Source organism: Nasonia vitripennis, chromosome 2 (assembly GCF_009193385.2).
Source record: "Nasonia vitripennis strain AsymCx chromosome 2, Nvit_psr_1.1, whole genome shotgun sequence".
NCBI classification, from domain to species: domain Eukaryota; kingdom Metazoa; phylum Arthropoda; class Insecta; order Hymenoptera; family Pteromalidae; genus Nasonia; species Nasonia vitripennis.
In genome coordinates, this window is record NC_045758.1 from 16,739,984 (window position 1) to 16,763,899 (window position 23,916).

At 42.9% G+C, this 23,916-nt stretch overlaps 2 protein-coding genes across 11 annotated transcripts in view; both read right to left on the reverse strand.

The window, feature by feature from the left end:
- LOC100122319 (zwei Ig domain protein zig-8) overlaps positions 1-23,916 on the reverse strand; it is a 337,476-nt gene that overhangs the window by 306,218 nt on the left and 7,342 nt on the right. For all 10 annotated transcript variants that reach the window (XM_008204077.4, XM_001605871.6, XM_016987121.3 and 7 more), the window contains exon 2: positions 3,987-4,118. In XM_008204077.4, the coding sequence (XP_008202299.1) occupies positions 3,987-4,050 (64 nt within the window). In that variant the 5' untranslated portion in view covers positions 4,051-4,118. The remainder of the gene's footprint in view (positions 1-3,986; positions 4,119-23,916) is intronic.
- On the reverse strand, positions 8,132-9,469 carry LOC116416211 (uncharacterized protein F54H12.2-like). The gene has a single exon (XM_031923887.1). The coding sequence runs from the start codon at positions 9,467-9,469 to the stop codon at positions 8,132-8,134; it is 1,338 nt and encodes a 445-aa protein (XP_031779747.1).

Sequence of the window (23,916 nt, forward strand, 5' to 3'; positions counted from 1 at the left end):
GCTGGGACTTTTTTCAAACTAAATGTGACATAGCGCGATTCCCTCCCAAGCGTCAGCACTTTAATCATCATTTTCCTTCTGCCAATCACTGCATACCCGTACCACGCTGATTAATCAGAGCAAACTTCCTCTCGACACAACTAGTGAACTACGCAGGAGCAAGAACGCATCTTCCAGCAACATCTCTCAAGTCCATTGTCTAGACTCCTCCCCGTCGAACAATCATCCGCGGAATCAGCGCGAGTACCGCCAGCATCGGCGGAATAATCGTCCGCGTACACCTGCATATCTGATAACAGCAGCAGCCCTTATAGAACGGCCTCTCCGGTATCGCGTCGCTGCTCACTCGAAGCTTGGGTGTACGTCTTTGTAGGTCTACCTTAACTCCGACTAGCGGGAATCTTTGATAATGCGGCGGCAGCCGAGATTGGTCGCGCCCACACAATGCAGCCCTCCAACAATGCGATCGCCGAGCTTTCTAATAAAGATATATGTATATGTGCCTTGGCCGTCTCGCGCAATTTTCAATGAAGTCTACAGGGCGCTGGCGGCCGTGGCTTCGCTCTCGCTCTCTCCTCTTTGGAACGCTCGATGACTCTTTCCCCGCGTGATTACGGCGCCTTTTATTCGACGGTCTAATTTATCACCGAGCGCTGCTCTAGGCTTCGGGGGATTGGAATTTCCCGATTGCCAGCCAGAAATCTGCTTTTTTACGTTCGCCTTTGCTGTGATCGAGACGCGAGTTTGAATTCGCTTTTTTCCCCGGACCCGGAGTCATGTGGGGAGGCTGCCTGATTGATGTTAAAAACTATCATTATCTTTGTTTAATCAGACGAGATCGAATAATTATTTCATCTCTGTGTAGAGCGGCATACGCGTTATCGCTCTATGTTACGCTTTTTATTTTTATTATCCTCCGAAAAACCAATAAAATTTTACATCGCGAGGGAAAAATTCAAAGAAAAAAGCAACGGAATTCAAAAAAGTTTTGGAAAATAAACCGAACATTCAAAAATATACCTACATCAAAGACCATTTTAACCGGACCTATAAAAAAAGCTGAAAAAACAACAAAGCTTCAGCTTTAGCACACGCATGCGTGCGGCCGAATGCATTACGCGTTTCTGCAATCCAGCGAATAACAGATCAATTAACAAACGCAGCCGCAGCCGCAGTCAACCATCCATCCGCACACGTATATTAAGCTAGCAGATCAAGGTCACGACTCGCACTTCTAAACTATTGGATATTTTGTTGCTAATTTGTTGCTAATTTGTTACGCTATTCCGGATTTTGTTGCTAGCTTAATATACGTCATCCGCACACGCATCTCGTGCACATGAATATGCAGAGGAAATCATGCGCGAAAGCTCCCGCATTTTACGTGTAGGTAGCACACGACACGGGCCACCATGTGCACGCTCGTGTCTTCGATTGGCGTGACATGCAGCGCGCTCGGGATTAGCCGCTTGACGTTGACCCAGAATCGGGACGCGAGGCGAGTATTTCGAGCTTTTATGCAGCCGTCCCTGTGCGTCGCCGGATGAAAAATAGGCAACGGCTTAAGATCGAAGGATTGCGAACATTTTTTTACAACAGGAGAGCATACGTGCGAGAGAGAAAATCTGGGGAATTTCGCGACAAGGGTTCTTCACTTTTTACTTCGCTGCAGCAGTTGATCCAGGTAGGTAAGCCTTTGTCGCTGCTGAAGTATTGGAATTTTGGCCGACTGATCGATGGCGAACGCTTTGTTGAGCGAGCGAAATTTCCGGGAAGCTGGCGAGCACTTCTATCGCATTTCAGATGAGCTACATTTGTTCCAGCGTCATTCGAGATCTTTCTCGGCGGACATCCTCCGCTCTCCCGATAGGGAAGCGACAAAAACTCTCGACGAGTCGACACTGACTAACCATCAAACGATTAAGTATTGCTGCACTCGTCGCTAGCGATATGCGCCGATGAAGCGACGCTTTTACGGCTCTCAAAGCCCCGTAAATAATCCAATAAACATTAACTATTCCACTCTCTCTATCACTCTCTCTCTCTCTCTCTCTCTCTCTCTCTCTCTCTCTCTCTCTCTCTCTTCTTTCTCTTCCCGTCATAAATGTTTGTTTACACCCCATAATTTCGGCGCGATAAAACCTTTTTCGAAAATTATACACCACCTCGCGCCAAGGTTAACGCGTCGCGCAAATAAAAGTTAGATAAATGTCATTTGAATTCCCATTGCGCTGGTTTTACAGCCCTTCGTAAAAGGCTGCCACGCTACACTCGTTGGCGCTCGCGCGGAAAGTCAAATGCCTCCATCAGCCTTAAAAGGTGCGCGCGCGCGAAAAGCTCTCATCATAAAAACACAACAGCGAGTCAATCGAAGAAGAGCGAGGAGAAAAAAGCAGCCAAAGGGCATCGTCGAGTTGTAAATAATTTACGATCCCAGCCACAGGCCAGAATTTCACGCGATCGCTTATGACGATCGTCGTTTGGCCGCGTATCGCAAAGGCTCTCTCCCTCTTAATTTGCATTGGAATAAATTCGCGTCCTTAACAAGCCAGCAGCGTCGCCGTGCTGTATAACGAGGTCACGACGAGGAGGAGGAGGAGGACGACTACTACTACTTTTTTATCGAGTCCGCCTTCGATCTCTCGAGAGGGAAAAGTGTTCCGAGTCGAGTCGTCGACAATTCGACGATGATAAAGGCGCGCGCCTCCACCGCCGCCGCTACTTTTTAAAATGGCAATCGATGAAATTGAAAATGAGCGTCGTTAAAGCGCGTCGGCGGTGAGGTGAACTGGATAATGAGGGTTATTCCTGCGCGAGGGCAAAAAAGAAAATGTCTCTTTCTCTCGACTGCGATGGGGAAACTAAGTAGCATTGTCTGATTGGCAAATCTTATCCGTGGTCGACCGTCGCGGCGAGCTTTTAATCAGTTTGTTCCTCAGAGCGCGAGAAGTGTGGAAAATATTTTTTGATTGATTGGTTTGACTTCATCGATATCCGCAATTATGGCCTAAATAGCTCAATGCCATTTTTTGTTTGGAAAAATCACGCGCTGCAGCGTCCGTGAGAGATCGATCAATTGCGAGAGAAAACTTGCTTTCTCATTCTCTTCTCGAGAAGGATCGAGCAATAGTCATTTAGAATTATGACACCCCAGCCCATTACCATCGCAGAAAACGATACTAGAAACAACAACCGTTGCCTCAGCCGACCGAGAATAATACATTTCGCTCTCGCGGCCGCATCGAGGGAGCATTAAATAAACTCTAAGTAGCTTACGCAATTTAATCTGCTTATTTATCGTCATAAACGCGTGCACACACGCTCCTGAGGAGATTTTTAAAGCGAAAATTCACGGAATATGTATGGATTCGCGCGCTAGATCACGGTATCATTTACTGATAAACGGCCCGCGGAAAAGGCGATTTGCCTAAGTCGGCTCTGATTTAGCCTGGCCGATTTATCGAGCGACGCCGCTTTCGTGTAACTACGCGCTGCCATGAGAACCGAAAATAAAAACAGCGAGACTCGCGATAGACTTTCGAGATAATCTTGCTTTGATGGGATCGCGCTTTTTCGCTGTTGCCGATGCTTGACCGCGACGCTTGTTAGAAGCAGGTTTTGAATATTGCTCCCTCTAAAAGAGAGCATATTTATTTTCTTTTTCGTCAACCCTGCGCTAGTTCAGTATTAATTGCAGGAATACCGCGCAATTATTTTGCGATGTTTTTGAAAAAGCAACTTTCATGCTATGCCATGATTAATAGCTCGTTCGAGAGGCAATTACTTTTCTCATTTAAAACTAACTGACGATCTTAATGAGTAATCAGCTGCCAAAGGCAGTTTAATAACTGCTGCATCTACCGAGGTAAGTAGTATTATTTAACGCGGAAGAGAGAAAAGTTTCCATGTCCCGAAAAGCAATTCAAACCACCGTTCCGCTCATTGGGAATAATAATAATTTATATAAACAAATTGTCATTACTTACCATTGATGAAAATGAGGAAGGCGACTATGCTGGACAGCCAGGTCGCTGAGCCGTGCGCAGTCATTTTTTTCCTATCTGCTGATTATTTCGTGTCGCATAATAGTCTCCTCGACGATGTGATAAAATGTCCGCCTGGAACAGAGAGGCGATATTGCTCGTTATAGTTTATCATACTACAATTTGGGACGACGCCGGAAAAACATGTACTTTTTTTAGAGAGAGTCCTGCACCATGCAACCATGGCCGCCGTCTGCAGCGATGCGATGAAGCGCAAGTAGCTGCGCAAGGACCGCCCGCATGCTCGGCTGCCCCGGCAACAACCTCGGCAGCCATGAGCCGATACCGGTAGCTCCAGTTCAAGCTGAAACGCCATCGCCGACATCTGCATGGATTGGCAGACGGTGTGAAAGAAACAAACATTCTCTCTCGTTCGCGCGCTTTCTCTCTCTCTCTCTCTCTCTCTCTATCTCTCTCGCGCGCACGCTGTCTCTCTTTAGCGAGCGAGCACGCTTACTCTCTCTCTCTCTCTCTCTCTCTCTCTCTCTCTCTCTCTCTCTCTCTCTCTATCTATCTGTTTCTCTCGCTCTCTCTCTCTCTCTGTCTCTTGTCCTTGCACATTTTTAATATGTCCTTTTTTTAGAGAGAGTCCTGCACCATTCAACCATGGCTGCCGTCTACAGCGATGCGATGAAGCGCAAGTAGCTGCGCAAGGACCGCCCGCATGCTCGGCTGCCCCGGCAACGAACTCCACTGGCTATTCCCTGGCTGCGGAGGCAGCAATGCAGACGATGCCGCAAGCTACGGATTGTACAAGGACTGTCACGTGGTAAGACACCTAAAAAATGCTCCCTTTTTCGCGCCCTCTCTCTTTCTCTCTCTTTCTCTCTCTCTCTCTCTCTCTCTCTCTCTCTCTCTCTCTCTCTCTCTCTCTCTCTCTCTCTCTCTCTCTCTCTCTCTCTCTCTCTGTTTCTCTCGCTCCCTCTATGTCTCTTGTCCTTGCACATTTTTAATATGTCCTTTTTTTAGAGAGAGTCCTGCACCATGCAACCATGGCCGCCGTCTGCAGCGATGCGATGAAGCGCAAGTAGCTGCGCAAGGACCGCCCGCATGCTCGGCTGCCCCGGCAACAACCTCGGCAGCCATGAGCCGATACCGGTAGCTCCAGTTCAAGCTGAAACGCCATCGCCGACATCTGCATGGATTGGCAGACGGTGTGAAAGAAACAAACATTCTCTCTCGTTCGCGCGCTTTCTCTCTCTCTCTCTCTCTCTCTCTCTCTATCTCTCTCGCGCGCACGCTGTCTCTCTTTAGCGAGCGAGCACGCTTACTCTCTCTCTCTCTCTCTCTCTCTCTCTCTCTCTCTATCTATCTGTTTCTCTCGCTCTCTCTCTCTCTCTGTCTCTTGTCCTTGCACATTTTTAATATGTCCTTTTTTTAGAGAGAGTCCTGCACCATTCAACCATGGCTGCCGTCTACAGCGATGCGATGAAGCGCAAGTAGCTGCGCAAGGACCGCCCGCATGCTCGGCTGCCCCGGCAACGAACTCCACTGGCTATTCCCTGGCTGCGGAGGCAGCAATGCAGACGATGCCGCAAGCTACGGATTGTACAAGGACTGTCACGTGGTAAGACACCTAAAAAATGCTCCCTTTTTCGCGCCCTCTCTCTTTATCTCTCTCTCTCTCTCTCTCTCTCTCTCTCTCTCTCTCTCTCTCTCTCTCTCTCTCTTTCTCTCTTGTCCTCGCACATGTTTTAATGAGTAATTTTTTTAGGGAGAGTCCTGCACCATTGGACCATGGCCGCCGTCAGCAGCCATGCGATGCACCGCAGGTAGCCGTGTGTGGGCCGCCCGCATGCTCGTCCACCCCGGCAACGAACACCGCCGTAAGTTCAGCAACGGAGGCAGCAATGCGGCCGATAGTAGTATATGTGCAAGGATAGGGACAAGATGGCGGCCAAAGAGAGGAGGTAAGAGCCTCAGTCGGCGTACAAGGATGGGGACAAAGATGGCCGCCGTTGTAGGGAACAGCTGACGCTCGTACAAGGTTAGGTCCAAGATGGTGGACAGAGTGGTTGGTTTGTGTACCTCTCCCCCTAGCCAGCGATATAGCGTGGCTGTAGCGTCTGTGGGAGTTACCCCCTCCCTTCAGCAGCTGTCAATGCATCGTGTACATGTGGCGTCCTTTTAACTATGTGTTGGTGAGGTAGATTTCTGTACCTTCTAACACGTATGCATACATATGTGTACATGCACGTACGTATGCATACATATGTGTACACGTCCGTACGTATGCATACATATGTGTACACGTCCGTATGTATGGATATGTGTACACACATCTCCACATTCAGGCATATGTGTGTGTGCACGCGAGCGCCTGCTCGAGAGCGTCTATACACGCTCATATGAATATAATAATAATAATAATAATAATAATAATAAATATCAATAATAATTACGTAAAACTAAATAAATAATAGGTGCAGGATATATGTTCAGTTTCGGTAAATAAGGAAAAATGTAATCATAAATCATTTTTAAACAATTGCAAATGTCTTTTACATTAATTTATTCAGAAAAGTAGTATAAAATTTTATAATATTTATTTTTAATAATAGTTATAATAGTGATAATTGGAATGTTACATACAAATTGTTTATAATATTTTAGATTTACATGATTGAATACAATATTTCGTATGACGTTTATGACCACTACCTACATGATATTTATATTTACTACTATTTTTAAATTTGACTGTGAAACCACGAAGACGGTTATAAAAACGTTCTACAATTTTATCATTTCTCCTATAATCAGTAGTGAATAATTTACAAAATCTCTCTAATGAATAACCACGTTTCATATAGTCTAAAAACATCAGACAAAACTGACCACACACTTTAGAGTTTAGACTTTGTAATTGTAGAGTATTCCACTCATAAAAAATAGTATTACGCTGCACTGCTCTTATATGGTGTGGAAAAACAGGCGGTACTCCATAGCTGTCAAAAAAGACTCCGTGGCCCCGTCTGTCAATGTATAAAGCGACCCAATGAGATCCAGGCTGTGTGTGTATATCTGTATTAAATATGCATCCCGTCGGTCTCGTCAATGTCCGAGGAATCCTGTCGGCAGAGAATACACCCGCTGAAGGTATTCTTATTAAACGTAGAGCATCCCGTATTTGACTCGTGTTCATCTTGTATATACGTAGAGTTTGTTTTAGGCAACGGTACTGAGTTTGTATAATAGCCACTGTTGGAAACCTCGTCGTATATTGGTTCTTCTAATGTGCGGCCAGGTGTTGGAGGTCTTGTATATTTAATATTTTTCTTCTGTTGTTTTGAATAATAATAATCCAGAGTACTAGATGGTTCAACACGTATACTCGTTGAAGACCCGCTAGCTCCTGTACAATCAGCGGGTGTTCGATAAACGAGTCTTGGATCCGAATAACTGTAGTGAGCATCCAGGGCAGTCAAAAGAGCAATGTTCTTGTTAACCCATGCTTTAAGTCTGTAGGCATTATTTAAAGCACAATTATGAGTACCGTGATGTAGAGATCCGTGATAACAGCAGAAAATATCTCGTTTTGGTAAATGATATGTAGATGGACAGTTATAATCCTCTAAATTTTCTATATGGCGTGTAGTTATACTTTGTATAAGTTTTGTCTCTTCAGCACCACGAGCAAAAATCTGTCTTGCTGTTCTTGCTAATTCTCTAAGATTAGCGTGTAGCTGACGGTATGGAATATCTCCTTCGAACCACTCTATACCGTGAACGTTACTTGTATTTTGATAGGTAAGTCTGAGAATGAATGGGGTGCAGTCGCGATCCAGTGAGTGATATACTCTTTATTTAAAGAAACAACAGCAACTTCTTTGATCATGAACTTGTCAGCACTGTCACGAAAACCCAAAACGTCGACTATATAATCCATAATCTCGAGCTGTTGTAGATGTGTAGAGTAGGAAGCACAAGACCTTTCTAACTGCTGGTCATATTAAGAAGTTGTAATTTATACCTAATGCCGTACAACGTAATGAGTTTTGTTATCAGTAGGAGGCCTAACTTACGTAGTGAAAAGGGCTAATTAGTGGTCATTATATACAGTAAGTGAATCATAAAATTTCTAATAGCTAGCCTCCAAAATCAACGATGACTTGACGAGTTGAGTCAATCTCAAGAATATTGTCGTATTCGGCATATACAATGCAATTAACCGATTGTTGTAGAACACTTTCAAATCGTAATTCTAAACGAATGGTGCCATTTTTTATCAGATTCCAGTGTGTATTACAATTTGCAGATAGATCAGATGTGAGGTCAAACGCGTATAAACAATATCCGTGGGGATAATCTGTCCTCGATATATCGTTTCCATCGTTTGCAAAATGAATACCCGTGCCACTAAATAATGTATGATAAGCATCTACATATCTATCTGGATAGTTTGGCTGTATAGCTCTACTAGGTATTTGTATCCCGTCTACACTCATTGCCAAGTAGTTTAAGTTGAAATGTTGAAAATTGAACGAATTTTCTTTTTTACTGCCGTTAAAAGCTTTATTTGAAACTAAGCCTATTATTATACGTTTTGGTATTTGACCGAGAATAATGTTGTCTAAAGTTTCTCCGGTTATACCAGTGTGTAAAGTAAAGGATTTTACTTCAACACGCGTTAAAGGAAATTTAGCTGTACCTTTAGATAAAGCTTTTGAGTGTGCAAGCAAAATCCCGGGATTAATCTTAGCACGCCGTACTCGTAATGAAGCATCCAGAATTTTCACTTTTACATTTTCAGCCTCGTAGTTTATTAAACAAAAAGCTTCTTTGGAACGTATAAGACGAACTCTAACTTCTACTCCATTGAGGAGAAATGTCTCCTGATTGAAAACATCAGCGTGTAAATGGCCCAGTAAATCAATAGTTTTACCACCTTTAGTGTAGTCACGACGAGCACAAGCCCCTAAATTAGTGGAAAAAACTGTTTTTCCATCACTGCTAGGTGTCTGTAGAGCTGCATCCATATGGCCAGGTGTATCATTACACCATAGAGCACACGTCAAATGGGATTTTTTAGCTTCTTCTAAATAATTAAGTAATGTTTCTATGTATGCACGATAAGCGTAAGCGTTACTCGGAGGTGAAACTGCTTTTTGATTAAAAAATACGTCCACTTGGTTAAAAATACTATGCAGGAAGTTGTTAACAGGAGCAACTAAAGTCTTATCTTCTATGGGTGAATCTCCTTTTTCAAGACGTACACTGAGATTTATCATAGTATGAGCCAAATCAATATAATCATCTGAGTTTCCAGGAATAAGAAATTCTAAATATGAATCTTCAGAAATACTAGTCACAGGTTTATACTCAATCCATTGAGTACCTTCTAAAGACGTCTGAGTAGGCGGTAGAGTGAATAAATCAAGTTCGGATTTTGCACACTCGCAAGAGTGAGCGTGAAGAAAAGCCATTTTTCTTAAGCGGGACCAAAAATATCACGTACTGAATGCGTTTTCTTCTTAATATTCCATGTCTTTCTTTTCTTGCTTGATTTTTGACTGACTTTCTTTGTTTTCCTCGTCTTTGCTTTACGTGTAGTGTGCTTTCTACGCTGGTTAACTTTCGACTGGCGTTTACGCTGCTGTTGTCTACTTTTATAACCAGATCCCTCCATGAGACTCTCTATTTTTTCTTCAGCTTTTCTTTTCAAATTTAGACCTGATTCACGGGCTGGCGAACGTAGAGCTTGTTTGAATGTGGATTTATTTTCACTTACATCATCTATTATATGCATGCCTGCTCTGAGTGCTTCTCTTCCTACTGCGCGAGCACCTCGTTTCAGAAATGGCAACGCCCTACGAAAGAGACCTCCGAGAAAACTACCTATACCACCATGACCCTTCTGATACGGGGCTCCTGTATATACATGCTCGACACCACCACTACCGACTTGCGCCTCATAATAATGATCGTAATGCGTCATGTTAAATAAAGTTATGTTATTTGTCTAAAATGAAGTGTCACCGTCGACGTTCCACACTCAAATGGTATTACAAGGCCCAGATGATCTCTTATATCTATTGTAATGGTTCGAAAGCAATTCCTTATTAAAGGTACGTAGTTTACAGGTGTAAAAGTTTGATACTGATTAGAAGCAAATACATAATCCTTGTAATTGACAGGGACTATACGCAGTAGAGCTGCTTGTACGTCACCAACAATCGTTGGTTCACATACAATTGACTTCATTAGATTCCGCTGCTGCGGCCTCCTGGAGCTCCGCTGAGGCCACCTCAGGGTAATCTGATGCGGTTCTTTCAGTTAGTGAAAAGTTTTCCTCAGCTGCTATGGCTGCTTCTTCCAATAGCGCGTCCGGAATCTCCATAGACTCTTCATCCAGGTTCTCCCCTGTGCGTATTTTTTCGTACTCATTGAAGCAGCCACTCAAATCACTGGTCCAGCCACTGCCTAGAATTGAGCCGCCCTCACTAGAGTCACTATAATCACCTATGCTATTCACACATTCTTCTTGATTTTGACGATGATGATTAGAACTTGCGTCGTCAAACTCTTCCAAAACCATCAATTCGGCGTCCCGATGGTCCTCGTCATTTAAACCGAATGACACGTCTCCAGGTAGCTCATCATTCTCGCGTTGTAGACCTAAAATAAGTAATAATATTAAAGTCGCAGTTTTAACTAATACATTACGAATTTTAATAATAAATATTTACCCTCTCTCAGTCGAAGTAAATGACCCATCAAGACTCTTACTTCTGGTGCGTTTTCGGTTCCTCGTGCTCTAAGCACTATAGACACGGTTTCTAAAGAGTCTAAATCCTCTTTAAACACCCTGTGTCTATGTAAGACACCGATACACACCGTGCTTTGCGTCTGGATAAATTCCCGGAACAACCTTCTCACATCCCTGACAGCATCCCTCAGCGCCGTGGTCAGGGTGCGGTTGGTCCGTTCTCCGCCACGAGATTGATAGGCTCTCATATAGAGTTTCACTTCTTGAAGTTCATCCCGAAACCTACGTATTTCTTGAATACACCTACTGTCACCTCTAGCGTGGAGGAATGCCACGTCCAGGGCATCCTTGAAGATTTTCAACAAAGACTCCGTCTTGAAATCCATTTTGTACACTGAAGAAGTTCTCTGTGACTCAGATAGCTGCACAACACACTAGACACTGTGCACAATCCGCACTTGTAGACAGTAAGTTTAGAATAGTAAACTAAACTACTCCTTAGGACCTTATATACCGATAGTTTTCCCACTCTGAACCTCCTGACGATACCGTTCTTTAATAACAGCGGACCATCCTTAGCCATACGTATTTTTTTTTTTTTACATGGCATTTGGAACTCGAAAGTTCATCGCCTCATCTACGCAAGCCTTCCACGCTGCCCTATCTTGTGTCAACCCCACCCAAGATGCACCTCTCCGATCGACACCCACCCGTCCTATTTCTACTAGATCCGCTTTTACGTTGTCCTCCCATCTACGTCTAGGTCTACCTAGAGGTCGCGTTACCATCGGCCTGCCCTTCATGACACGCGCTGCCGTACGGTCGTCTCCCACTCTCGCTACGTGCCCTGCCCATCTCAATCTGCGCGATTTTATTATTCTGTTAATATTTGGTGACGCGTACAGATTGTGTAACTCATCATTGTGTAGTCTCCTCCATTCCCCGGTTTCCTCATCTTTCTTCGGCCCGTATATTTTTCGCAAGACTTTATTTTCAAATACCCTAAAACGGTTGTCCGCCTGCTTAGTGAGAGCCCACGTTTCGCACCCGTACAGAAACACCGGCAGTATTATTGTCCTGTATATTCTTATTTTAACGTTTTTAGACAACAGCCTCGACTTAAGTAAATTACTCACGGCGTAGAAGCAAGCATTACCCGAATGGAGTCTCTTATTTATTTCGACATTAATCTCGTTTCTATCATTTATGGTCGTACCCAGATACCTGAATTCGCTAACCTTTTCAAAAGTAAAATTTCCAACTCTGAGATCTTCCTCCCCTCTGCAGATGCCTAGCTTATCCACAATCATGTACTTTGTTTTTGATTCACTCACTTCTAACCCTGTATACTCCACCGCTTTTATGAGGATTTCCGCGTTTCTTGCTACCGTTTCCCTACAATCCCCCAGTATATCCAAATCATCTGCGTAGCCTAGTATCTGCGTTGTTCCATTAAGCGTTGCGCCCATCTGGCTAACCTGCATTTTTCTAACGGCATACTCTAACGTTAAGTTGAACAGCACCGTAGAGAGCCCATCCCCTTGTTTTAAACCATCGCGTATCATGAAGGGTTCTGATACATTACCGCCTACTCGGACCTTTCCCGTGCTTCCGTTCAGACATATTTGAATTAATCTCACGAGTTTTTTCGGTACAGCAAGAAGTACTAGAATTTGATACATTTTGCTTCGCTTAATAGAGTCGTACGCTTTTTTAAAATCTATAAATAGTTGGTGTATGGTTTCGCAAAATTCCCACTTTTTCTCTAACAACTGTCTTATGGTAAACATTTGATCGCTCGTCGATCTGTTGCGCCGAAATCCGCACTGATAATCTCCTACTATATCTTCCGCGAATGGAGTGAGTCTAGCTTGTATTACGTTTGACAGAACTTTGTAGCACGTTGCTAAAAGTGAAATACCCCTATAGTTATTGCAGTCTGTCTTATCCCCCTTTTTAAAAATCGGTATAATGATAGATTCCTTCCAGTTTTCGGGTATTGTTTCATTTTTCCAGATGGCACATACTAGTCTATAGATTTTGAAAGTGAGCTCGACGCCCCCATATTTGAGTAACTCAGCTGGTATAGAGTCATTTCCCGCGGCTTTGTTGTTTTTTAGTTTTTTAATCGCGGCCTCTACTTCTTGGTAGCTCGGTTCCTCCACGTGGGGTTCAGCAGTGTGAATTTCGTCCCCTAATTCTTCGCTATTTTCGTGCACGTTTAATAATTTATCGAAATAATTTTTCCACAGCGACAGTAATTCGTTGTCATTTGTTACGAGGTCCCCGTTTTCGTCCTTCATCAATTGCGCTCTACTCCTAAAACCCTTTCTGATGGCGTTAATCCCTCTGTACATTTCGCGGGGGTTATTTTCCTTACTGTTAGTTTCTATTCTCCTAATAAGATTCTTTTGATACTCCCGCTTCTTATTTCTGTAGATCGCGCTCGTCTGTTTCCTTACGTTAGAATACTCTTCTACGGTCCTATCGCTTCTATTTTGTAAGCTATCTAATTTAGCCTTTTTGCGCCTTTCAAACCAGAGTTCGCACTCTTCGTCAAACCATGGTTTGCTCTTTGGCTTTTTCTTTTTACCCAGTACTTTGTTCGCGGCCTCTTTTACCGTTTTTTCGATGTCCCCCCATAAGCTATTCGGTTCGTCATTCCTCTCCGGCGATGTGTTTGCTTCTTCAAGTGCCTGAAACCTGTTATTAATTTCTATCTGGTACATAATTCGCTCTGTTCTATCTCGTAGTTTCTCAATATCGAAGCTTTCTACCTTGTTTGCTCGCTTACTATTTTGATTCGCTACTAGTCTAGCTCTTAATTTGGCTACTACTAGGGAGTGGTCCGAGTCGCTATCTGCCCCTCTGTAAGCCCTTACGTCAAGAACATTAGTATGACGTCTTTTTTCAATGAGGAAATGATCAATTTGGTTCTGTGTGGCCCCGTCCGGCGATGTCCACGTTGCCTTGTGTATGTTCTTGTGCTTAAAACACGTAGTTTTGATTATAAGATCTTTTGCCGCCGCGAAATTTATGACCCTAATACCGTTATCATTGCTGGCTTCGTGCAGGCTTTCCTTACCTATAGTAGGCCTAAACATTTCCTCCCTACCTATTTTAGCATTGAAATCGCCTAATACTATTCTTGTGTCGTAAGACGCGAACTGGTCGATTACCTGCTCTAAAGTTTCGTAATAGAGATCCTTAGCTTCTTCTTCTTTGTCCTCCGTAGGACAGTATACATTAATAAATACATACATATCTATACCATTCCCCTTCGATAATGATGTACGAGAGCCTATCATTGACGAAACTTTTAACCGAATGTATGATGCTTTTGCTTACGAGAAATCCGGTGCCTAGAGATCCCCCACTCCCGGCCCCATACAGGTACGTGAAGTTACCCGATGCTAGTACTCCGCCATCTGGCCACCGCGATTCCTGTATTACTACCAAATCTAGATTATACCTATCAGCTTCCTTTACGAGTTCTTTAAACGCACCTGCTCTGTATAGACTGCGAACATTCCAAGTTCCGACCCTTAAGTCCCTTTTGGTTCGGATTTGATTTTTTTGAGCCATGATGTTATGTTAAACCCGCGCGCTTCGGATCCTGTTCCGATCGCAGGTGAGTCCACCGTTCTAGAGGTGATAACCCCCATACCTCTCTAGAACTAAGTATGAGAGCTTTTCGACTTTGACGAGGACAGTGTCAATTCGTTATCAGACACACTACGGTTTCATTCTCGCATCCTAACGCCCCACTGCAAGGCAGCGCGCCTTCGCTGGCATCGTTACCGCGTAAGACCAGGTGACGAATCATTCTACACATCCCCTTTCGGGGCAGTTGTCATCGCTCCCGCATCCTCCTCGGCAGCAGGATTTTTGCCCATTTTTGTAATGTGTGATGAAAGAGATAGATTGAGAGATAAGAGATAATGTGAAATGTTTTTGTTGTTGTGATGCTTGCGTAGTGTTTCTAGATGAATGCGTTCGACAGTGTGGGCTCATCACACCCATGCCTGTTCCTATCGGCTGTCCGCGGCTGCTTATTCAATTTATTCGCAGCTAACCTCTTTCTCAGGGGCTGTTCCTCTATCCGCAACCTAAGGACGCGCTGTGTAGTGGTGATAGGCACCCACCCGTCCGATCTGGACGACAACGCCCAAGACCCGCTTAGGGTAGCGGCATTGTAACAGTTAGCCATACGTATATCCACGAAAATTATTTTATTATATGTAGGCACTTTAATGCACCTGTAATAAAATAATTTTGAAGGATACCTTTCGGACTACAAAGTGAATCTTTGGAAATTCAGACGTACGTTTGGCGGGGGCTGGAGAGCGCTGAACCGACCCGAGACCCTTAATGACCTATCGAAGTGACCGTTTAGGGAGTTTAATGGTCTACAACGTCGCGCTGTGTACGAGTCGTTAATGACGTGCTTAGGACGGACACAGACTACCCATGCATGGTACTGCGACTGATGATCTAATAATAATAAAGTCATTTAGACAACCGATTCCTAACTAAAAGAACGATAACGACGCATCGTCATTACTGAGGCTGCGTTTGAACGACTGAGTTTATGAGACATTTTAAATGCATCAGTGAAGCGTCGCTGTCCGATACTATCAGCCGTAGTGGGGCGACAGCATAGCGTACTATCTAAGTAATTATATTTAAACACAAATTTCACCATACTCTAGTCATTAGAGTTATTATTCATACACGCTCTTTTCTCTTTCCCTCTCTTGTATAAACACGTATACTACCCTTTAACGCAAACGTATTTAAAGGATGGCTGTGACAGTCTTTGAGTATTCAAGTTGCTACGGCATTAAGTAACAGACGTACGTTTTCACATCAGTTTTCACAGTAGTATTACAAGTTTTGTTTAAAACATGAACAACACTCGTTTGTCAAGAGATACAAAGCGCATCGCAATGGCATCTTATAATTCACGAGAAGATGCTCTGCAATATTTACTATATTCAAGAGTTTATCCATTAAACACATCGTGTACTAAAAAAATTATCGTTGGTCTTAAGCCCCAAAGCAATAACGATTTTACTTGTATTGTAAAAATAATTAATCAAACATTTTTTGGTATAAATTTCACAACCGACACATGGACTACGTTCAAACTACATTTTGCTAAAATTAATAGTTATTTTAGTGACGAAGTACAGAATAATCCAGCAGCTTTTGACAAGATCTCGTTCAACGGAATTACACTGAGCTTTACAACTTCATATGAGACCAAAGCTATATTACTGGATAAAATCGAGGAGAAGACCACCACTAGCTACACATCAATAATCACTAACGAACGTGTAGAATATGAAGTGAGCAATAAGAAAAAAGCGTACTCTCCTGCAATTGTTCTACAGAAGACGACTTTTGAGGGCATTGTTAATATGCTTGAGTGTATCGACTATACGATTGAGGCATGTGTCAAAATAGCCTCTGCAGTATCACAGTGCAGTAACGATATTATTAATAATGTTTACAAAAAATTTATTGAAAATACTGTACTCCCTCAAACTAAATCCTATGTCAAACAGTATTTACGCTCGAAAAATACTGAAATTAAAAATACAATATCAACTAACTTTGACGAGAATTTTAATAAAAATTATTTTGACGTAATTTTTAGTGAACTGCTAACACTGCATTGTAATATAATATCAGAAACTGTAATTGAAAAAATTACGACACCTAAGTCAATATTATTATTGTGAATTATTATTCCATAAATATTGAAAATACAGCACATGATTTAAATATATATATATATATATACAGGGTGAGTCATTTTAATCTTTAATCTCAATTATCTCGTTGGCAAAGCATGCCAGCGAAAAAAGTTTCGGGTAAAAGTTTTAGGATTTTTCCCTGGCTATCTGATGATGACCTTGACAATGTCATTGAGCGTGACCTTCAAGGTCATTTGAAGGTCACGTTGATTTTTTCAAATAGAAACCCCTACTTTTGGCACCAGAAATGGAAAGAGCGGGAAATTTTACGTTTGAATATGACCTTGCCTTGACCTTGAATTCAATGGTCAAGGTCATTGGTCATGCCGATAACGGTACAACTGGTTAGCTGAACTCGAATGCATTCAAGGAGAAAGTGTTACCCACAAAAGTTTTCAGTTTTCTCCCCGGCTGACGAATGGTCATCTTGACCCTGTCGTTAAACAGGATCTTCAAGGGCATTTCAAGGTCAAGTTGATTTTTTGAAATGGTAACCCCTACTTTTAGCCCCATAAATGAAAAGAGAGTGACATGCGTTCAAAAATGAAAAAATTTTCAATATTTCCAGAAATTTTCAATATTTTCTAAAATTTTCAAAGTCATTCCATTATTTTGTATTAGTGTCAATTTTTAAGAGTGAACTACTCTTAACAGTTATGTAGATAGCAAATTAGTGCAGAAAAGCTTAATCGTGTTTTTTACTTCTTGTAAATCGATAATTATTATTGAAAAAAATCTGTTTCCCTGTTTACTGGTCTGTAACAAATTATTTTGATTTTGATCATGGCTGATTATGGTCCCAACGAAATCGTTGATATGATCATGATTTTGGGAGAAAGTCGAAATAATTATGCAGCAGCTGCCAGACTTTATGCTGAACGCTATCCCAATAGGAGACACCCAAGTAATGTTACTATTGAAACCTTAACTCAGAGTGCTCGAAATGGAGCTTTTGTTCGTCAACGCCGTCATCATGAATACGACGAAAACGATCCTCGTGTTATTACCATTCTAGCGATTATTCATCTTGATCCTCACATTAGTACTCGACAAATAGAAAGAGAAATAGGTATACCTCGATCAACAGCATCCCGAATATTGAGAGCGAGAAGATACCATCCTTATCACATAACATTAACACAACAGTTAACTCCAAATGATATGATTTTGCGAGTACGTTTTTGTCGATGGGCAATACGAATGATTCAACAAGATCAAGACTTTTTCAGGCACGTTCTTTTTTCAGATGAATCAACATTCAGAAACGCTGGAGAATTGAATAGACATAATTCCCATTATTGGTCAGATGAAAATCCTCATTGGTTCAGGCCCATAGACAATCAACACTGCTGGAGTGTTATGGTCTGGTGTGGAATCATCAATGGCTATTTGATTGGTCCTTATTTCTTTGAAGAGAACGTGAATGGGGTAAACTTTTTGAGATTACTTCGAGACATTTTACCTGAATTACTAGAAAATGTAGATCTAGCCACAAGGCTACGAATGTGGATCCAATTAGATGGAGCACCACTACATTATGCACGCATTGTTCGTGATTATTTAAACACCCGCTACAATGGCAGGTGGATTGGGCGAGGTGGCCCAGTTGCCTGGCCTCCTCGTTCACCTGATTTAACCCCTCCCGATTTTTACTTATGGGGATATCTTAAGAATGTTGTTTATGCTCAACGGCCAACAACGCGAGATAATATGATCGAACGCATTCGTACAGCTTGTGCAGCAATCCCTCGAGATGTTCTACTTAGAACCATAAGACAATTCAGAGCTCGACTTGATCTTTGCATCCAACAAAACGGCAGTAATTTCGAACAATTAATCAATGGTTAACTCCAGTTAACATTCCATAAAAGTACCAAAAAAATAACAAAACGGGAAAAAACAAAAAAAACAAATAAAAAAAAATACAAAAAAAATAAAACAAAAAATGGGATGCTAAATCCTTTTGACAACCTCCTAGATGGTGCATCCTGGGTTCGGCTGATGTCAAAGGTAATTTCCGCACAAAAGATGATTTGTTTCCAAAATCACATGTTCGAACGTAAAATTTCCCGCTCTTTCCATTTCTGGTGCCAAAAGTAGGGGTTTCTATTTGAAAAAATCGACTTGACCTTCAAATGACCTTGAAGGTCATGCTCAATGACATTGTCAAGGTCATCATCAGATAGCCAGGGAAAAAATCCTAAAACTTTTACCCGAAACTTTTTTCGCTGGCATGCTTTGCCAACGAGATAATTGAGATTAAAGATTAAAATGACTCACCCTGTATATATACATAAAATAAAAACCTATTTATTTAGTTTTACGTAATTATTATTGATATTTATTATTATTATTATTATTATATTCATATGAGCGTGTATAGACGCTCTCGAGCAGGCGCTCGCGTGCACACACACATATGCCTGAATGTGGAGATGTGTGTACACATATCCATACATACGGACGTGTACACATATGTATGCATACGTACGGACGTGTACACATATGTATGCATACGTACGTGCATGTACACATATGTATGCATACGTGTTAGAAGGTGCAGAAATCTACCTCACCAACACATAGTTAAAAGGACGCCACATGTACACGATGCATTGACAGCTGCTGAAGGGAGGGGGTAACTCCCACAGACGCTACAGCCACGCTATATCGCTGGCTAGAGGGGAGAGGTACACAAACCAACCACTCTGTCCACCATCTTGGACCTAACCTTGTACGAGCGTCAGCTGTTCCCTACAACGGCAGCCATCTTTGTCCCCATCCTTGTACGCCGACTGAGGCTCTTACCTCCCCTCTTTGGCCGCCATCTTGTCCCTATCCTTGCACATATACTACTGCCGATGCCGAAAGCTCAATTTTTTATGCGAGCCTCTTTATCGGCAAATTATTGCTCCAACTGCCGTCTTGCGCAGGAGAAGTTGGCAGTAGCGTAAGTATAGCCGCAATTTAATTTGTTATTGTTTATCAAAATGTATAAATAATAAATAAAAATTCGTAGGAAAGAAAAGTTGATTGAACAGGAGGCTGGAATTGAGCAGTTGAAAAAAAAACTTAAACTTGAACGAGACTTCATTAAAAAATTAAAATATCAAATTCAAATAGTCAAATATAATCGAAGAAATTAATGTAAATCATTTAACATAAAATATCGTTCTGTAAACTACTATACTTGTTATACACTATTTTTAATCTCGTTTTCTTGGATGCTCGCTGCTGGTTTCGAGTACTGGTGGTGGTGGCCTGCTTTTCTACAACGCGGCCTTCTGCAGGAGCGTTTACGCGGCATAGCGGCGGCAGCTCTTTCGTCGGTCTTTCAGGTCTGTAAAAAGGATGTGCGCGAGGAGGAGAGAGAAGGGCACTGCTCGGGACACACAAGAACTAATAGGCGGAGCGAGAAACAAGCCGACCGCTAGATAAGCGAAAGCTCGGACCCGGCGCGCGATAATTTGTTTCGAATGCGCGCCGGGCCTCTTCTCTCCGATTCTCTTACCTGCAGCGCGACGTCAGTATTATAAGGCCAACGATCAAGTATTGTAACCTTATACGCGTGATAGCAGACAAATGACTGTCGTTATCGATATACTGCAGTCATTCTCTAATAATGTCAGACGTCTCACAAAAGGGATACATGCTGCGATCGCTAGGAAAACGGTCTAGCGTCCTCACATAACTTTTAATTTTAACGAGCCGTGGGACTGATTCTAGCCATTTATAAATCACGCGAGGTCGCTCTTTCTGTCCTGCTGTAGCAGGCCCGCTCTGCGTGGGCCTTGAGATAAAAAACGAGGAGGCTCCTAGCAAGGTCGAGCAGTGGACACGACAGCTACGGATCCGTCGTGGGAGTCGCTCGCGCACAATAGTCGGAAATATGTATTGGGCACCTGTAACGGGCAATATGGATTTTCCGTGAGCGTCAGCGTGTTTTCGTGCCGTTGTTAAATTTGACATCCATCTACAGATTTCTCTAGCGCGGCAGCGTAGTGAGAAAAAAAATCGCGTCGTACCCGCGGCGACTAACGTAAACGCAGGGGTGTGTCGGTTGAATTTTTTACTCGAGCATGACTCCGCTCTCTATTAAAATTGAATTGAGAGAGCGAAGGATAAAAATCCACTCGTGCGCAGTGGCCCGCTTTGTAGTCGAACGCTAATTGATTCTCCGCGCTTCAGCTCCGTCTAAACGAGATGAGGGAAGGGTGGCTTAGAAAGCCGATATTCCAAAAGGGCGGGGTTTAAATCCCGAACAAGGGAATTTTTTTTCTTTTTTATTGCAAGGTTAACCTAATTGTAAATGTAACAAATCATATCCTATTTAAATAAAAGTAATAATATAATATTTCTACCGTTTTTTCGACAAATAGAGAATATTTATTGTAAAAAAATCGTACGACACATCGGAGCAAGGCAAACGAGAGCGGTCGAGATTAAAATCAAAACAAAAATACTTGAACTAGCACTTGTGCGCCTCGAGGTTTAAACAGAGAATCTCTGTTTATTTAATTGACTAATTTAACGCAATCATAACGTAACTTCTGCTCGATCATAACCAAACTTGCTGTAATTATTTGTTATACTACAAGTAACAATAATCCGTCTTAAAAAAAGGGATAATAGGTGTGTAAGCCGAGCACTTAGTCGACAAAGTTCGAAATCCGCGATTTTCACCTCTTCGAGCGCCCTCTAGATAAGGTTCCTCACCTTCGATCATGACCAAACTTGCTATAATTATTTGTTATACTACAAGTAATAATAAACCATCGCAAAAAAAGGGATAATAGGTGTGTAAGCCGAGCACTGAGTCGACAAAATCCGCGATTTTCACCTCTTTGAGCGCCCTCTAGATAAGGTTCCTCACCTTCGATCATGACCAAACTTGCTGTAATTATTTGTTATACTACCAGTAACAATAATTCGTCTTAAAAAAAGGGATAATAGGTGTGTAAGCCGAGCACTTAGTCGACAAAGTTCGAAATCCACGATTTTCACCTCTTCGAGCGCCCTCTAGATAAGGTTCCTCACCTTCGATCATGACCAAACTTGCTGTAATTATTTGTTATACTACCAGTAACAATAATCCGTCTTAAAAAAAGGGATAATAGGTGTATAAGCCGAGCACTTAGAGAAGAAAGTTTGAAATTTCTCGTTTTGGGGATCGGACTTCGGCAGCGCCCTCTAAATCGAGTTCCTCATCAGGGATCATCGCAACAACTGAAATTTAGCCATTTTTTAAGCAAAATAATCATTACCCATTATTAAAAAGTGACCAACTAAAAAAAAATTTGTCGTTGCTAGAAACGTTGCGAACTTCAACTACATGGAAAAACTCTACACAGTCATTTACTGCGCGGAAATTCCCTTCACGCATAGGACACGCGCGAATTCTACCATTTTACGCCTAAATGAATAAACTCTGAATTTCAGTGAGACGATACGCAAGCTGAGAGCACGCCCGCGAATGATAATAACCGAAGGTCATAAATCTTCCCAAAGCAAACTTGAGATTTCAACGGATCCTTCCTCAAAAGTCCAAAAATAACGGCAGAGCCCCGTCCCCGTTTAGCGAGCCATACAAACAAAATCCTCTCCGCCAATCAGCCCAAGCAAACATACACTCCCGCGAAAAAGCCCACCGCGCCGATTAATATTCTCGCGCACGGAACTTAATACCATACACCACTCTGCACCCAAAAATATACCCACAGTGCGGCCTCTCAACTTTCGTGTGTGCGTGTCACTCAGGCGAGTCTCTTTCTTTCTCTCTCTCTCTCTCTCTCTCTCTCTCTCTCTCTCTCTCTCTCTCTCTCTCTCTCTCTCTCTCGCTCTCCCTCGTGTGTACGGGAGAGCGAGCGCCACCCATTTATTTACATCACGCGCGCACCAGCACAAGAGACGTCAAAACGACGTTGGGCCATGACGTCGTCAGGGGACACGCGAGAGGCGCAATGCGCTCTCGAAACGTGTGTCATTAGTGGAGAGCGACGTGAGATTTCGGCGTTGTCGGGTAGTGCTCGCATCGAGGACTTTGATGCGTGGGAGCTTGTATGCCATTGCACGATGCGCTTCGATATTTTCTTTGGAACTTGAAACAAGAGGGGTACATCACTTCTCTTTTTTGTTGAATCGCGGTGTGATGTGTGCTGAACTTGGCACGGGGTAGTTCCGATGTTTCCGGAGCGTGATGTGGCTGCGCTCGCCAAGAGGAAATATAAAAAACGCCTTTTTGGATGGCCGGAGAGACATTTTGCCAAAATGCTTGGTGAAACTGCATTACCGCGAGATGTTTTACTCGATATTTTGGCGGGGAGTTGCAAATTAGAAAAAAGTTGAATATTTATTATTTTCTCTTTTCGTGTTTGCACACGGTAACAAATGAAAGCTCGCAAGTTCGAATGTTTCGCAGAATTATTTTTATTCCATTCCCCTATTATATGCAGCTCGTTTCGTAAAGCCGATTACTCACACTGCTAAATGATGTACCCAGCATTCAAATTCAGCTATATATAGCATTCACATGATTTATGGCAGTTTCAGTAATTTTGCCCCCGCGCGCTGGCTCGCTCATTTAAACTTTGACGCGCCCGTTTTGAAAAGCCTGCTTGGGAGCGGGTCACGAAAATTCGGATATAGTTAGGACTCCAGAGCGCAGGAGCAGCAGTGAAGACCCTTTGAGAGGCACGAAAGTTTCGCGCGTTTTCAATGTCCGCGCGCATATTAGTCACCGAAACGTCAGCCGACGCACACACAGAGCAGTAGCGCAATAAACTATCATACAAACTTGAACAAAAATGTCGATCACTCCTTTTGGCAGATGCCTTCGGATACACGCATAATACATCACAGCACTTTGCATTTCTCGCTGTTTTGTCTTCCGCGCCACGGGTGGTCGCGACTACCGTATGCGCGGGCGACGATGACTCTGTCAAAGTGCAGGTCCTAGCCCTTGCACACTGTACACAGCCTCGAGAGAGGAGAATCAATGCTCCGTCGACTGTGTCTTTTTTGCTTAGCGGAGAATGGGCGATGCGGGAGATGTACGCGAGTGTTTTTGTAGGTATACACAGCAGGGGCTGACGCAGCCGCGAGGTCCATTAAGATTATTCGCCTGCTGGTTATGGCTCTCCCCCTCTCTCTCTCTCTCTCTCTCTCTCTCTCTCTCTCTCTCTCTCTCTCGCGGAGATGTTTGTTTTAGACTGACAGGGTGCTTTATTACGCTGAGTGTGCGGGTTGACTTATTCTTTTTTTTCCTCTGGCTCGAGTTTCTACAGTGTTTAAAACGATGTTTCGATGCCTCTTTATTTCATGCAGTGCGTGCGGTGCATCTTTAACTGAACAGGGTCCCTCGTGTATGGCAAATGTACCTCAACGAGCTCATGTATCGCGCGTG

Excerpts from the sequence above, each read along its gene's own strand:
- LOC116416211 (XM_031923887.1), bottom strand. The coding sequence starts at position 9,469 with ATGGCTTTTCTTCACGCTCACTCTTGCGAGTGTGCAAAATCCGAACTT.